We start from the raw sequence: 13,508 nt of genomic DNA, 5'->3' as shown, positions 1-13,508 counted from the left end.
AATTTTAATCAGCTCTAGAATTTAATAAAACGCGCCGATTGCCGCCTAAGACATTTTAATCGGTTGATTTGTGCGAGAGATATCGCGGGAGAAAGAAATAGTGGATAATGGTTTTTTCCAAATATTTTCGAAATGACTGACCCGATTAATTCCAAATTTTTTTTTTTAGTATTTTAAAAGTATTTCAAAAACGATTTGATGAATCAATTCAAAAATCTGATCAGTTATAGAACTCAATAAAACATGTCGATTTTCGCCTTGAACGTCTTAATCGGTTTATTCGTTCGAGAGATATCGTTTGAAAAAAAATCGTAAAAAACGTTTTCTTTCGAAAACAAAGGCATGGAAAAGTATTTTCGAGCTCAAATAGAAAATGTATCTACAACAATTTTCTGAGCTCAAGGAGCTCGAAATAGGCAGGAAGTTTTGGGGCTGGCCCGCAGGGTCAACTGACAGACCGATTTTTTTTGTGAAATTTAATGAAATTCAGTAAACGGAAGTAAACAGTACTTACATCAACACTGAATTGGTGCTTCACCAGCTGAAACCATGTCGAAAACCCTCTATAATGGTGGCGGGTGACGTACGTCTTTCTTTTTTTTTTTTTTTTTTATATATACATACCTTGCAAGTTGTCGGGCTCGATGCTACTTTCGCACTGAGTATTCTTACCCACAAATCGCGCTGAACGTCAGCGGAATGCGTCTCGAGATAAGACGATAGCCGGAGATCGAATTCTTCATGCAGATGCGGCAAATCTACTCGCAATTAAATAGCGTTAGATGTCAGTTAAATACGGATTCGCACAGCGCGAATGAATTATTCTCTCCAGCTTATTTAGCTACCTTTCATAGTCTCAAGGTCATCCATAAACATATGCGAATGTATATGTATCATATGCATGTAGAGAGATAAATCACATAATATTCTTATAATCCTAATTTTTGGTGAATATCTTGCCTACTCCTTATATTTAAAAATATTTATTATTTTGGTGATAGAAAATAATAGATTTTAGAGGAAAACTATCTAAAATAATATAATGATATATAAAATCATATCATAAATATTTGCTTTAAATATATACATATATATACATACATATATATATATATATATATATATATATATATATATATATATATATATACTTAGAAAGATCAGATAACCAAAAAAAAATAATCTTCTATATTTTATATAATTATATAATCTCCTAGTTGTAAGACACTTTAGAATTGTAAGCGTTATTGCAAGCTTTTGCAAAAGAGGGGACATATGTTTAGAAAAGCAAGAAAGTTTTGCAACCCACTTACTTTTCGGGGGATTGTTATGTCTAAGTAATTTTTTTTATTCTAATGATTATTTAAAAATAATTATTACAGAGCTCTTTTTTTCAAAAGCGCGCGAAAACGCAGCGTCAGCTTTTTCCACCTTTTTATGCGACAAAAAATAGTGAAAGGATTAGTGCAATAAGACGAACGAACACATAATAAACTGTCGTCACCTTCCACCAATGACAATAATTAAAAATTCCCCATTAATCGCTTAATCAAAGCTTATAAAAAGCCTGAGCAGCCATAGCTCATGGCTAGTCGGTTCATGTAACTTACGGTCCGCGAATATTTGAACGTCGAACTTTCGTGCACTCTTATTGCAGGTTTCCGCCCCAGGCGTTAAAAGGTCAATAAGAGGATCTTTAATATGTTCTATTTAAACCATATTGCAGGAATCCGCTTCAACGTTGAATAATCAATAAGGCATCCTAAACTTAACACCTTTTTGCAGTCAATTATTGCAGGAATCCGCTTAGGCGTTGAAGAAGCAATAATCGACCCTTTTATCTATTGAAAATCCTCAAAGATTGATAAAAACTTCCGGTCCGATTGAAATAGTGACGCAAATCACGTGAATTTCCGATTCCATCTCGGGCTGAGTTATTTTGCACATAAAATCACTTTTCGGGTGTGTAAAAAGGACGCATTAAACATAAAATAAAAATCTTATATAAATATCCGTGAATAATAAATATTCTAAAAATATCAATTGTTTAAAATTTGTGTAAAGGATTCAGTGTACAAGTGAATTGTAACTAAATCAGTAATAAAAAGTCAAAAATCATAAGTTCAGCCTTTCGAGTTTCATTCGAGAGTAGCACATAAGTTTACATCCTACTACCCCAGCCGCGCCCATCCAACCCAATCCTACAGGAGGAAGCTGAGTGAGCTCCAACGTTCTGGAGGGATCTTACCTGCCGTGACTAGAAAGAAAGAAACATCGAAAAGTAGGTGAAAGATTCACATTCTTTTCTTTCATAAGATAACGGGTTCAACACAAGATTACCAGTCTCTTCAGATACGTTTGGGTTCTTACTTTTCAAAAGATCCACCATAAATAATAAATTATAGGAAGATACCTCTTCCTCGTATTCTTTATTGTTGTCCGCAACCTCCAAATTGCTTGTCTAAATTTTTCTATCGCTACCAAAGGGAGAAAATCCCGGATAATTAATTTAAATTTAAGCGGCGGACATAACATTACGAACGAATTGACGCGACGCTACCAGACATATGACGATGTATTAATTAAAATTGTTCGGCTTTCTGCCTGGAAAATTTTTAAATAAATACCTTTACAACAAATTAACTTTCTGGTTCTTTCTCGTCGTTGTGTTTGTCTTGGTCTCGTCCTGGTCTGGTCTGGTATTTATAATTTTTCGTCTCGTTCCACTAATTGTCCTTTGTCTCTCCTCTCCTTTTATCTCTAAACTCTCCTCTACCCGTTTTCTCCTTCAACCTGCTTAATCAAACGAAATCAGTAATATCCAGAAGAGATACCGGCTAACCGCCTGGTATCTGATCAAAGATTTGAATAATTTATCGCTCGATTCCACAGTAAAACACAAGCTCTCAACTTAATAATTTTACCAAATATAAACTCGCAGCGTCTAAATATCGGTGGTTATAATGGAGTCTTGTCGTAGCGTCTCCTCAGCTATTGAACTTTTCCTCTCGCCTTGACCAGGTCCGTTCGGTCTGGTCGCTCCGGTCACTAATGCCTGATTCTCGTTCCAGTCCCCGTTTTTAATTGCTCGTGCACCTCTTGACTTTGGTTGTCTTTCGTCTCCTACTTAATTCTAAGTGGGGTCGACGGTCAAGCAATTGAAATTTCCACTTCCGGACGACTAGTCGCTACGTACCCAGAATACCCTAGGTGGTAATGTCACATGACCGACAGTACACATATTAGATTGTATTATGGACTTACTTAAACACGGTAAATTCGAATTTATCCCGTTACATGGAGTTTGTTAAAATTTTGTGAACAAACATCACAAAAATTTATGAACTCCGTCTTTTCCGGCATTGAACTATAAATACATCAGTTGAGCACTGAGCTCCAACTTTCATGATGTGGACCAGAGAGCAACGTTCAGGACTACTAGCCAAGAGAAGCCGTGTTCGAGTCCAGCAGACACCTAGGATTTTTTCATTATCTTGTGTTATTAAAGCTTTTTTCTAAATTTGAAATGGGTTCGCGTGGTAATGATCAAATAAAAAATTCGATGTTTCAATTTTTGTGTTTTTTTTTTTTATTTTTTCAAAAATATTTTTTCCAGATTGATAATTTTGACATCACCTATATGTCATATTGACGTCATAGAATTTCACACAAACATCACATTTACGTCATGTTTACGTCATTGGTTTTACATCATAATTTTACATAAAAAAGTGTGAAATAATGAGTCAAACCTGACTCATATCTTATGTACATGATGGCATAGCGTATAAGGTCACTCTGACGTCAAATTTACGTCATTGTGTTTAGTGGTGCCTTTTCATTCCGGGTATAGCCAATTGACGTTTTTCTTCACAAAAATGGGTTTTCAGTCAAATTTTCATTGTATTAGTTATGAGTTATGAAAAAAAGACTCCAATTAATTTCAATAACTCGAACAAGACAATGTTTTTATCGAAATCGATTAGTTTAAGAGCAAAAGATGATAATCCGAACTATTCGAATAGTTCGAAATATTTGATTTGAAACTCGAATCGAATCAATTCGTATTGAATAACTCGAACATTCCGAAGGTTCGCACATCCCTAATAAATTTTTATCATTCAAAGTTTTTAATATTTTTCTACGAATTAATTGATTTTTTTTTGTTTTTAGAATAAGAGGCGTTTGTGAAAATTATCTCGATATCTGCTGTAAACTTCCAAACATTCTAGAACCCAATAATCGAGTAACTCCAAAGCCAATAGTACGGCGAGGATGTGGAAATCGTCATCCCGATGGGGTAGGATTCAGAATAACAGGTCAAATTGACAATGAGGCACAATTTGGCGAGTTTCCATGGATGGTGGCAATTTTACGAGGAGAAGGAGTATATCAAAATGGACAAAATTTAAATGTTTACCAATGTGGAGGATCTTTGATACACAGTCGAGCGATTTTGACTGCTGCTCATTGTGTGAATGGGTAGGGCAATTCAAGTTTTTCTTTTTCTAGTTTCATTTTCTTACAACCAAGGTTTTTAGTAGCAGCTATTGAATCTAACCTTTTCAACTTCCCGCTGAATTGTTACACTAAAAGAAAAGTTATCTTGGTTCAAAAAGATTTACCTTGAGTCAAGAGAATATTTAGGAAAATGAAATATAACTCGATTGAAGTAAACTTTCTCTTAATTTTGATTACGTCGATTAAAAAAGTTTTTTTTTCGACCCAAGTTTTAGATTAAGAATCTATCATTTTAGTTCACAATGAAAAATTATTAAAGAAAGAAAATTGTTTTTTGAAATAATATTTGGAATTTTTTCATTTACGAGGTTGAAAAATTTGTGTTCTTGTGTATACAAATTCAATGGTTTAATATTCTGTGTCAATTATTTGACACCATTAAGCGTAAATTTAACTAAAGTTGAGTGTGTTGTCTAAGGTTAACAAGTTTTTTGTTTTAATAAATTCATGAGTAATCTATACAACACATTTCTTGTGTTAACTCAAATTTAACACAAAATAACGGTTGATTAATGTAACAGGGTAAATTAATAAATCGGGAGAAATTAAATATTTAAATTTAGCATTAATCTACTGTCGATAATCGGTCGATGAACTCGTAAGTTGTGTGTTAGTGATGCGACTAGTCACCGGGTGTAGTATGGATCACTGAGACCTGAACGTTCATTATTTCCCTAAGTTAAGAAAAGTGGGAATAGGTTTCCGGGGAAGTGAACCAAAGTGGAACATGATATAAGGGACTGCTGAACGTCGAATTAGCAAAGGTGTTTAGACGATCACAGCGGCAGGACACATTGAATAATTCAGGTAAATATATGAGACTATGTCCGCTTCACGTGGAACGAGGCGATTCATTAATTAATTAATTGTCAACTTTGTTTATCAGGCCTATAGGCCGATATTCACATTAGTTATCAATTAATTATAAAATACTAATGCGTACTGTTCATTGAAAGATTTCAATAAAACAATTTAACGAAGAGTTAAGGGTGCGAGAGGGAACAGGACTGGAACGATGGCTACAATTAAGGAGAGATAGGCGAACACCAGCTTTTAATGAACAGCATACTGCAGCCACTGTGCAGCGAGTGTTGTAATAATTATTAATTATGGAAACTTTATTTTTGAGCAGACTGAGAACATCTATTAAACTTTTTGTATTACAGAGATGAGCAAAATATTCAAAGATTACGAAAGAAAATTAATGGCGTCCGTATTAGTGAACTAGCGTTGTCTTAATGAATAATAATAATGATAATTAGCGTCTCTTCTTCCTCCTCGAGATAGCAACTGCGCAAGTCATTAAATTTTAGCCAATGAGAATGTTAGTAAGAAAGTGGCGTGACGAGATGACCAATAATGTAATTCTTTACAAGTAAGCATGCGCAGAGTAGCTGAGCGCATGCGTCAGAGGAATTTTTTTATTGGCAGCATGACGTTAGTGAGTTCAGTGAGTCGAGAGGTGCTGCCGTCATGATTAGCGAGCTGAATGACGCGGTTTTTGAACACCATCCCTCTACTCCTTTTCCTGCTTTCACTCTTTTCATTTCTAACGTACATCATCACGATCTCCTCCTTTGCCATCAATACCACATCATCCACATGTGCTAAACTATACACCTTTTTCCCACCTCCCAGCTCTACTCCTCCCCATGTTCCCTTTTCTAACTCATCCATATCTGATAAAAACAGCACAAACAGAAGGGAACTCAGCAGGCATCCCTGCCTGACTCCCCTCTCCGTCCAGAACTTCTCCAACTCTCCCTTCCCACTCTCACTTTACTTGCTGTCTCACCTAATACTACCTCACACCTCCTTACCAGCCCTTCCCCGACCCCCCTCTTTCTCAAACATTCCACCAACTTCCTCCTATCCACCAAGTCAGGCTGCCTTCAAGTTTACAAACAACAGCATTAACTTCCCTTTCTTCTTCCTAACCTCCATATTCATCAAATAATTTACCACATCCACGTTATCTATCGTTACCATTCCTTTCTTAAACCCAGCTTGACTCGGTGGTAGCAACCCTTTCCCTTTTACTTCTTCTCTCAGTCTCTTCTCTAGCACAACTACATACGCCTTATACGCCGTCTGAGTTAGCGTCACCCCCCCTGTACACTTCGACTATTTTACACTCTCCTTTCTTCACTATTGGTATCATCCCCCGTCCCTCCAACTCTCCAGCCACCCTTCGCTATGCCACACCTTACGACATAACTCCCACAACGCTACCACTACTTCCTCCCCCCCATACTTCCGTACTTCATTCGGTATACCATCCTCCCCCATTACTTTCTTATCTTTCAGCCTTTTTATTATCTCCCTAACCTCTTTCAAAGTAATTCCCGTCTCTTCATTTTCACAACTTCTTTCCCCCACTACCTCTCTGACTATTCTACCCTCCAACCCCCCTAGCAGACCCCGAAAGTATCTATCCCAATTCTTCATGTCAATACTATCGTTAATTTCCTTACTTTTCTTTCTTCCCTTGTTCACCACTTTCCAGACCAGTACTTCCGTTCTTATTGCTTTACACTTCTCCTCCTACCTCTCCCTCCCCTCCTTCCTTTTGTCCTCACATAATTTCCTGAACCTTTTTTTTTCTTCCTTGTATTTTCCCTTCTTCTTCCCACATCTCCTTCCTTCTCCCTAACTAACTTCAGCTCCTTCCTCAACCTCCTCTTAGCCTCTCTATATTTCTCATCCTACAACCCATTCACACTTCTTTTACCTCTCACTTTCATTGTTTCACCTATACCCTTTCTCACCCTGTCTCTTAGTGACGCCTACCCTTCTTTTACCCGTTTATCCCCCCACTCCCAGCCCCTAAAACTTTCTCTAAACATCTAACTCCCTTTCTCCGTCCATATCCCCTACCACCTTCTTCTCTCCAGTTACCCCTTCCCTCACCGTCTTTCTGTCTCTCTCCGTCAATTCATACTACTACCAGTAGATGATCAGAATCCGCCCTCTCTACCTTCTCTAGCCTTTCCACTCTTCCCTTTATCGCATCACTCATCACTACATAATCTGTAACCGATCATCCCATGATGACAGGATAAATTGAACGGAATATAGTATAGTGCCGGTTAGCTCAACTGGTAGAGCACTCGGTGCGATACCGACATGGTCTGGGTTCGATTCCCAGTTCGGGCTATCTATATTTTACTCAATTTATCTATAAATTGTCTTATTGAGAAGGTTTGCATGTTTTAGGTTTCCACTATATTAAATTGGTTTGATTAAGCTATCGGGTACTCTCACCTGTAAATGTCTGATTTCCCTCCTCATTTCCTTTCACTGACCCATTTAACATTCCCGACCCTCCTTCATCTAGTAGACTACACAGTCTCCTTCCTTCCTTATTTACTACCTTATCTTTCAACCTTCTCCCCACACCTGTCTCCTCCCCATTCCCTCTGAACAATATGCCCTCCTCTCCCGTCCTCACATTAAAATCTTCCCCTATTATCACTTTTCCCTCCACTTCTTCTACCCACTTAGCCTACAGCTCTAACTTCTTATCTAAATCCCCGGTAATATACACTCCTACTATCCACCACCATTCCTTCCTTATTTCCACTTCTGTCTCCATCGACCCTTTTTCCTCACGTTCTCCAGCCCTTCCTAATTATATCCCTTCCTTTATCCCCATCACCATTACTCCTTTCAGTCAACCTCTTCCCTTACTGCCCACTGCCTCTTATATTTCCCATTTAAATCCTTTTTTATATCTGCTACAAACTCCCTTCCATCCCTTGTCAGCTCGCCACGTTTCAATCATCACCACCACATTCCAATTCTTCAACCCAATACAGAAATCCTCATCCTTATTTTTCAGTCCCGCCACATTCCAGAAACCAACCTTATACAACTTTTTTTTTCTCCTTCTCCCGCTTCCTCCATCCCCCACCTTCCTTTCCCTTATTCTTAGTCGTTTCTCACTCTCGCTACCCAAATCTCATTCACTTCGTCCCACACTTTCAATTCCCCATCCACCCACATCTTCATATACTTCACTTTTACACTTTTTTCTTGCATTCTTTCTTTCTGTGCCTCTCTCTCAATCATCCACCTGGCCCTCCTTTCATCTACCACTAAATCATCATCGATTCTTTTCCGCTCCCCTTTTAATTTTCTTTTCGTATTCATAATTTCTTTCTTTTTCTTTATCCCCTCTAGCTCCACCCATACTATTTCCCTTCTCTCTCTATCTACACCTCCTACTTTTTTCATTTTTACCCTACACCCTTTTCCCCAAATTTTCCCCATATTTTATCTACCTCCTTCTCATAATCCTCTTCTTCACCTAATTTAACTCGTTTGATCACAATATTTTTCCTTCTCGTCTCTCTTTCCCCTTTCTCCATTTTGATTTCTAACTCCCTTATCCTTCTTTCCTCAATCACTTTTCCCCCTCCTCCTTCGTCTTCCATCTGTACTTCATTTGCTTCTTTACCATTGTTCCTACCTTCCTGCCTGTCCTTTTTTAAGCTTCCTAATTTTTTCTTTAGATCCTATATTTTTTTTTTCATTGCCACCCTCTCCTCCTCTCATCACCTCCTCATTTCCTCTCTTTCCTTCTTAGCCTCGAAAGCCAACTCCTCCACTTTCGCCCCAATCTTACCACAATCCGATTTCATTATCCATTCTACCATTTTTTTCATCTCCTCCATATTTAATTCCTTACCTTCTGACAATTATAACCGTGAACCTTTTGGTGTGCTAAGGTGACCCAAACCTACAAGTCACGATCACAATGGCGACTGGCAAGGATTACATGTTAGACGCCACCAAGAGATTTTTTTATTATTAACAGTCAGCCCAGCCTCTTGGTACTGAGTCGACTGGTTAGGCTAGCTTAGATACAATGAAATTGCCAGGGTCGGGGATCCACCCGTTTCCTGGTCACTAGGAATAATTAATTGAAGGATAAGAAATATGATTAACTATACTCAGTGGTGATAATATGAACAATCAATTGACTATTAATTTTTATTAAATTCGAACGTTAAATAGACTTTATGTCACTCTATAACATAAATATTCAATCCCGACAATATTGAAGAGACTCTACTTCACTCAATGTAACATGTTCTCAAAATGGCGTACTTAAACTCATGCCCACGTGGCTGACTCACTCTCACACATCTCACAATTATAAATTTACCCGGAAAACTAATTAGAATGACAATATTTCAATTAACGGTTTGCCTCGCGTACAAAACACTTATATAAACTCACTGCACACTTGTAATCCCAAAAACAAGGCGAGGTGTCCAGGCTTCCATCCTTCCTGCTCAAACTAACCCAACTCTCCATAATAACATGACCTTCCAATGCACTTGATACAATATTTACCATAAGCTGGGTAAGTAAGGGCTCTCCCGCCGACGAAGACTTGTCCAGCTTACGTATCCAAGTTGACAATGATACGGCCGAGGTTTCCACGATAGTTTGTAAATTGCACCGAAACCCAAATATGGTGTCTCCAGGTGGTGACAGAGACTGGGGCCTACCAGGCCTGATGGAATGAAAAGTTCTCCCAGGATGTTGTCCAGCCAACGAAAGATGAAGAGGCCGAGTGTTCCTGACTCTTATACTCTGGTGAAACGCCCTCTATACTCGAGACTTGCGGTCTTGAATCCTCCCTCAGGATCTTGACTTCAGTAGTCAACAAGAACGGGATATGAACTACTGTGAATTTTGAAGCCGAGTGCGCAGTCGTACCATGACAAAGGAGGCAAATTTAAATAATACAAATAAAAATGAAACTGAAATTTCCCGGTTACACAATCTTATTTTCCCTCATGTTCCCTTTTCTTTCTCTTTCCTCTGAGTATTGCCTCTACCAGTTCCCCTTCACTTCCCCTTCTACTCAGCTTTACTCTATTTATAACCGGTCTTTTCAAGCTTTCTTCATCGCCCATCCTGCTTTCTGCTCGGCTCTTTTACTGACCCCCTTCCTTACCTACTTACAATACACTTGAAATTTTTCTCCTTAATTTTCTACCTTATCTTACTCACTACTCTCTTCCTTACCCACCCGGCGTTGCCCCCTGGTACTTCCGACTCTACACTCCAGCTTTCCCTCTTTCCCGCGCCCCCTCAAGACTTACCTCTTTAACCTCACTTTCTTGATCCCTCACTAACTCACTCGAAAAACGCTCCTTTATTCCTTTCACCCTTTTCAATTCTTTATTTCCCCGCACTCTAAAAAGTTCTTTATTTCTCACCGACTATTTTCCACCTTTCTTTTCCCCCTATCTTCACCTACTTCCCAAAAAAAATTTTGCCTGCCACAAAACCACTTACACTCTCACTGTCACCGGAAACGGAAATCCTGTCATAAGTAAATTGAGTATGTGAATTTTTGAAGCATATGTTAATGATAATTATCAGAGAAAAATCGAGTGAATCAAGTTTATGAATTTTAGTTGAGCGTGTAACGATAATTGTCAGAAAAATTAATTAATCAATAATTCAATTAAGTCGCCAAAAATTAATTACTAAATATAAAGTGAATTAAAAAAGTTTAGCGAAACTTTAATAAGTTTAGATTACTGTGGAAATTTTATTATTAAAATTTTTATACTGAAAATATAAAGTTCTAGTATATAAATAAAAGAAAGTGATTGTTAAGACGGCATAAAATAGAGTGAAGTAGAGTCGAGGAATTGTAAGTAAAATAAACTATCTGTAACATAAGTCCAGTGGACATGTTAGATTAAAATAAATATACATCCAGGGGATGTATTTTTAATAAAATCGTTAGTTAGCGTCCAGGGGACAAAATTATTAAGGCTTAATGTCCAGGCGACGATATATTAATGTGTGTGTGTGTGTGTGTGTGTGTGTGTGTGTGTGTGTGTGTGTGTGTGTGTGTGTGTCTGGAAACGTCCGGGAGACAATATAAAATATTAGTTTGTCATAAGGATATTAGTTTTTCATAAGAATGCGAGATTGTCATAAGAAATTAAGGTAAAATGAAATAAAAGCAAGGTGCTTACTTGATGAAAATTAAAACTAACTTTTATTGGAATTATTTCAGCCTTTTTTACAATCACTTTCCTCTATCACAAAAAGATTACAAACGACCCTAGATACTTAAATTAATTGAAATAAAATTTATTAATATCTGGTTCCTGAAGGTCGAGTCCATCTTCTAGTGGCCTCCTAATATTCGACTAGAATACTAGGCGCGACCAGACTTAGCACGGTTGTTCCCTCTGTCATACTAAATTCCAAGAATTTATACGGTGAGAGGCGAGGATTTCTTGCATATTATTTTTGTTAGCTTAACACAAAAAAATTGTTATATATTATAGACAACATTTAATTTGTGTAGATACTAACTCAAACATTGTGTTAATCAAATTTCATAACCTACTGAAGAAGTAAAGTCAACACAAATTTCCTGTTGTTTGTGAGAGGACGCTCACTCGTCTTGCGTGCATTGTCCTCCTGGACAACAAATTTTTGTTATACTTCTGTGCAACAAAAATTTGCTTGTTAATCGAATAGTTTGGAATTATCTAATACCTGACTATGTGAATTCCAGAATAAAAAATATTTTCACTACTAGGTCAGGTAGATGTATATTGATTCATTGAAATTATTCAATTTTTATGTCACATAATATCCTTACAATGATTTGATTAATCATAATCATCCAACACAATTTATAAAATCACCATATTGCTTAAAAGTTAATGATTGAATATTCTTCTGAAATTTATTGTGCGTGTTTAATTTTCATTTTTTAAATAGGATGTTTGCGAAACATAGTATACTTTGTCGTATATCCAAAGTAAATATATATGAGTTTAAAGGAACAAATGTCATAATAACAGATTATTTTATGTAAAATTTTATAATTTTGAAGAAATAAGTACTTCATTTTCTAAAAATAATAGTTATTGTTATTTTTATAATCGTGACCAATATTGTTGTTGTTGTTGTTGCTGTTGTTGTTGTTGTTATTATTATTATTATTATTATTATTATTATTATTATTATTATTATTATTATTATTATTATTATTATTATTATTATTATTATTATTATTATTATTATTATTATTATTATTATTATTATTATTATTATTATTATTATTATTATTATTATTATTATTATTATTATTATTATTATTATTATTATTATTATTATTATTATTATTATTATTATTATTATTATTATTATTATTATTATTATTATTATTATTATTATTATTATTATTATTATTATTATTATTATTATTATTATTATTATTATTATTATTATTATTATTATTATTATTATTATTATTATTATTATTATTATTATTATTATTATTATTATTATTATTATTATTATTATTATTATTATTATTATTATTATTATTATTATTATTATTATTATTATTATTATTATTATTATTATTATTATTATTATTATTATTATTATTATTATTATTATTATTATTATTATTATTATTATTATTATTATTATTATTATTATTATTATTATTATTATTATTATTATTATTATTATTATTATTATTATTATTATTATTATTATTATTATTATTATTATTATTATTATTATTATTATTATTATTATTATTATTATTATTATTATTATTATTATTATTATTATTATTATTATTATTATTATTATTATTATTATTATTATTATTATTATTATTATTATTATTATTATTATTATTATTATTATTATTATTATTATTATTATTATTATTATTATTATTATTATTATTATTATTATTATTATTATTATTATTATTATTATTATTATTATTATTATTATTATTATTATTATTATTATTATTATTATTATTATTATTATTATTATTATTATTATTATTATTATTATTATTATTATTATTATTATTATTATTATTATTATTATTATTATTATTATTATTATTATTATTATTATTATTATTATTATTATTATTATTATTATTATTATTATTATTATTATTA

At 34.3% G+C, this 13,508-nt stretch overlaps 1 protein-coding gene across 1 annotated transcript in view; it reads left to right on the top strand.

Annotated features, from left to right (window-relative positions):
- The window catches only part of LOC103576034 (phenoloxidase-activating factor 2), a 329,955-nt gene that overhangs the window by 106,923 nt on the left and 209,524 nt on the right, over positions 1–13,508 (top strand). Inside the window, exon 3 of the mRNA XM_053742063.1 lies at positions 4,174–4,482. Within this exon, the coding sequence (XP_053598038.1) occupies positions 4,174–4,482 (309 nt within the window). The remainder of the gene's footprint in view (positions 1–4,173; positions 4,483–13,508) is intronic.

Source organism: Microplitis demolitor, chromosome 9, assembly GCF_026212275.2.
Source record: "Microplitis demolitor isolate Queensland-Clemson2020A chromosome 9, iyMicDemo2.1a, whole genome shotgun sequence".
In the NCBI taxonomy this organism is placed as follows: domain Eukaryota; kingdom Metazoa; phylum Arthropoda; class Insecta; order Hymenoptera; family Braconidae; genus Microplitis; species Microplitis demolitor.
Note: the sequence above shows the minus strand (reverse complement) of the source record. Positions and strands in the feature narration are given on the sequence as shown.